Here is a 4,122-nt window from a genome sequence, read left to right on the forward strand (position 1 = left end):
AATGCCCGACACTTTAATAAAATATTCTTTATTACCACTTTTTTGCATAAACTTCACAGTGACAGGAGTTCTCTGGACTATGGATTACAACATAAACATTTGAAGAATGATGATGCAGAAGTTGTTTTCTTCTGGACATTATAATTTGCAGGAATAAAAGTCTACTTCAGAAAGCCACTGTGCTGAATCCACATATACAACATGTGTAGTTACTTATGAATAAAAAAATCTAAAGTTAGAGTTTTCTAGAATGTTATACTTACAGCTTTCTAGCTGCAGTCGGCATGTTTGTGTGTCCATAGGGTATTTTGACAGGTCCATGTTACAGGCAACAGTAGTAGTGATTCTGTAGGCAGAGAAAGAACTTTGAAAATTGCAATAAAAGCATGTAATGAAATTGCTGTTTTACACAGCAAACTGGATCGTAAGGCCTCTGCCCTGTCAGTTAGATTATCTGAACCTATGAAATTAATTAACTGAGAACCTTTCTTAAGAGCAAGTGCTCTCTGCAGCCATCCCAATGAAAACGTAACCCAAGGAGGAATTTTGCTTCGCTCTGTTGGGATAGAGAGTTTAGATTCACTTTTTTTTCCCCCCAGTGCTACAATTTGCACATCTTAAGAAGTCACCACTTGCAACATGAGGCACAGTAACTAACTGCACACGTGCTCTGGCTTGCTCTAACGTGGAGGTAGGTGAGTTTTTCTGTGCAGCTGAGGTAACTGGGACCCAGTTACTGCAAGCTAAGGAGAGTACTGTAGGAATTGCTAACCCAAGTGCAGTGCACATTCCTGCAGTACATGGACAAATGCAACTCTTGATAAAAAACAGAAGTCATCACTACACGGCACTGGATAAGAAAATAGTTTCCCACTATCAGTTAAACTTTTACTGTTGTGATGTCCTCCTTCCATTCCTCCCCCTCCTCCATCTGACTCGACTTTTCCTCAGTGACACCTAAACTTATGAGCTTTCTGAGCAGGTCTCAGGACATAGCAAGTACTGTGATGGGAGATCCTGATCCCTGACTGGCATTTCCAGGAGGCCAGAACAGGGGGAAATGGATCAGCAGAGTATGGTCACAGCTGGCTTGTTGACCCTAAACTCATGACTCATGACAGCTGGTACGGCTCCTGTTCAGGGTAACTCTGGAAATCTATTCTGAGCCAGCAGCACCAAAGCCAGAGGTCTCTGTACCTTAAGGCATACAGGACAGTGCCATTAGAGAACAGCCTGATGAGGCGGTTGCCCACGGTGACGTCGTGCAGGAAGGACCTTTTGGATTCCACGATGTAGGTGTCGGGCACCCAGAGCAATTCCACCAGGCGAGCGTCCAGCGTGAAGCTCTCGTTGCCATGGAAGACCAGCCGTGGGTCTGTCCAGCGCTGCCGCAGGGAGATGGTGGCTGTGTAATCCTGGCAAAGAGAGCAGAGCCTGGGAGGACACGTGTCCAGCACCTGCACGGCACAGCTGCAGGCACACCACGTGTGTGACAGGGGACAGAACACATCTTTGTTCAACCAAGCTTCAAGCTTTGTTTTCATCCCAGTTTTATTCACTCCGTAATATTTCTAATACACTTCCAGTCTAAGGTGTGGAGTTTGAGGACTAAAGATTATACTTATAGTGCTTTATGTTTTTAATGAGCAATGATTGTAAATGATGTTTTTGTGTCCATTTTGCAGGTTAAGAGAACAGTTGGGAAGCCCACACTTGAGGGCACCCCGCAAGTCAGTGATGTTACAGATCAGTCATTGCCTAGAGCTGGGAAATTCCACACGTACTATAAATCTGGTCATCAAAGAGGCATTGACACTTTGGAGAAAAAGGGTAAGTGAATCCCACCTGTTATTTCAGGGAGGTCTTAATAAAACCCCAAACAAATGAAAAAAAGAAAGCTTGTGCCTTCTATTTTAATAGGAATTTTGAATCTAAGAACACTGGGATTAACTTGAGCTTGGCCTGCCAAAATCAACCTGCAGTGACTGGAGCATTTTCACAGTGCCCCAACAGAAAAGAATAAGCAGCACCCACTCAGCTCTGAAGGTGATGCTTTGCTGAGACTTCTGGATACCACAGGCACTGTTGGACTATTTCACTTCCTTCCTCACAGTCAAAGCCTTTTACTTTCAGAACATCTGTGTCACAGGCAGACTGGCATGGGCGCTTGTGCTAACAGCCTGAACAACTGCATTTCACCGCAGAACTGCTGCCTGGCTCTGGAAGATCAAGCACTTCTGCTTCATCCCATCTCCAATTTTCAAATGTTTTAAGGAATTAAAGGGTATCAGTGTCAGCATATGCAACTTTTAAAATTTTACCTTCAGCCTGTGATGTCAAATATTGGGTTGTTATGGCTTTCAATACAGTGAGTTATAGTAGCGGCAAAAGTGAAGAATCCTGGTTGATTTTCCAACTTTTATCAAGGCACAGATTGAGCCTCTGCAATGTTTCCTATATGGCCAGAGAAATTTAGATGGATCATCAAGAAAAAAATCCAGAACAGGAACTATTCTACGAGGCACTTCATTTAAGTTAGAGGTTTGTGAATAACTGATTTTGTTGCTTCTGCTCCTTCCCCAAAATGAATAGCTTTAGCAAAGTTACAAAATTTTATTTAGTGAACTTGATTAATTTGTTGGGAGGAGGTAGAAAAAAAGAATTGGTGGTGGTAGTCTCGAAAAGGCAGAAGTTAACTGTTGAAATTGTTCCTGACTGAACTTCTGACTGCTTGGACTGAAACTATTTGCTGAATTTACCCAAGTTGCCCATAGTTTTGGTCAATCTGAAAGAGGAGCTTTCAGTGATCAATGTTTGAAATCCAGCTGTTATCAGAAGTGGAATGAATCAGATTCACCAGTGGTGGGAAGATGTTCTCTATATATTTAAATTTATTTTCTTTCTTTTCTTGGGATGACCAGTCCTTTGAGCCTCAGACTGTGTCACAGCTCAAAGCCTTACTTCTTCTCCTTGAGAAGAAACCCTGTCCAGGACTTCAGTCAGAGCCAGCACGTCCAACAGAGCCATCCCTATCCCACACGAAGTGCTTCCACATGAAGGAAAGGGATGCCACACAGGACTGATTTTTTCCATTTCCACAGGGCCTGATTTCCAGAAGGTAATGAGTTTTTGACCAGTAGGACTTTTGGAACCACTTCTATTTATTTGTAAGCCCACATTACAATGGCATCTCCACAGTCTGCAGTCATACATGAGTCCTGTTTTCACCCCACCTCTGAAAGTGGTCAACGGCCACAGACCAGCAAAGCAGTTTCAAAATGACCATTTCTGTGCTGAACACACAGGAATACATGTGAAGTCTCCCAGGCAGATCTCATTCTTATCGTGTAAAATAAAAATTCTTTCACTTACCATGTCACTCTCAGATATACTAGAAATACTTGCGATGTCCAGACTCACTGCAATCTGTACAGGTTCTCCTACAGAGGGAAAGAAATGCTTCAGCAGAGAGAATGGGAGTGTGAAGGGCACAGTAAAGCCTCTCAGGACACTTTGCAGGGTGGGCACTGTCCTCAGTCTCACTTGCTGTCTCTAAAACTGCAGAGGCCCAGAGGGTCAGACACAGTTTCAGAGCAATAAGCTCACAAATTACATGATCCAAAGTACAGTTGTCACTGTTAGGAAGCTGTGGTTCTGTGTTTGGTGATGGTAGCAGGGGCAAAATACCCAGCAGCACCGGCTGTGAAGCTCAGCAGTATAAATCAGCAGCATTTCAGTGGCATTTGCCGTTGGACAGGCAGCCAGGGCCACTTTGCTCCTTGCTTCACAGCCCACACCAGCCAGAGAGCAGCCAGGCCAGGGACCTCTGCGCAGAGCACTTCCCACAGCTCAGGGAGCGCTGGCAGCCCCGGCTCCTGGGGAGGATGCAGCGAGAGGCAGAGAAGGTCCCTGATTCCCGAGAACAGGCACTGCCTGAAATCCAGAGGAGCAGTAGCCTTTGCCGGGTTTCAGCTCCCACCTGACGGATCCGCAAACCGAGCGTCGCTGCCGGGATCCACCGCGAGAGAGCAGCACCGCCCGGGCCAGGGGACACGGGACACGGGGACACGGGGAGAGGGGACACGGGGAGAGGGGGACACAGCGACACGGGGAGAGGGGACA

General features: G+C 45.6%; 1 protein-coding gene across 4 annotated transcripts in view; it reads right to left on the reverse strand.

The window, feature by feature from the left end:
• GABRP (gamma-aminobutyric acid type A receptor pi subunit) overlaps positions 1-4,122 on the reverse strand; it is a 29,609-nt gene that overhangs the window by 7,539 nt on the left and 17,948 nt on the right. For all 4 annotated transcript variants that reach the window (XM_017738166.1, XM_008636755.2, XM_017738168.1 and 1 more), the window contains 3 exons: positions 3,373-3,440; positions 1,198-1,415; positions 264-346 (listed from right to left, as the gene is read on the reverse strand). In XM_017738166.1, coding sequence (XP_017593655.1) covers positions 264-346; positions 1,198-1,415; positions 3,373-3,440 — 369 coding nt within the window. The remainder of the gene's footprint in view (positions 1-263; positions 347-1,197; positions 1,416-3,372; positions 3,441-4,122) is intronic.

Source organism: Corvus brachyrhynchos, unplaced genomic scaffold (genome assembly GCF_000691975.1).
Source record: "Corvus brachyrhynchos isolate BGI_N302 unplaced genomic scaffold, ASM69197v1 scaffold616, whole genome shotgun sequence".
Taxonomy (NCBI): domain Eukaryota; kingdom Metazoa; phylum Chordata; class Aves; order Passeriformes; family Corvidae; genus Corvus; species Corvus brachyrhynchos.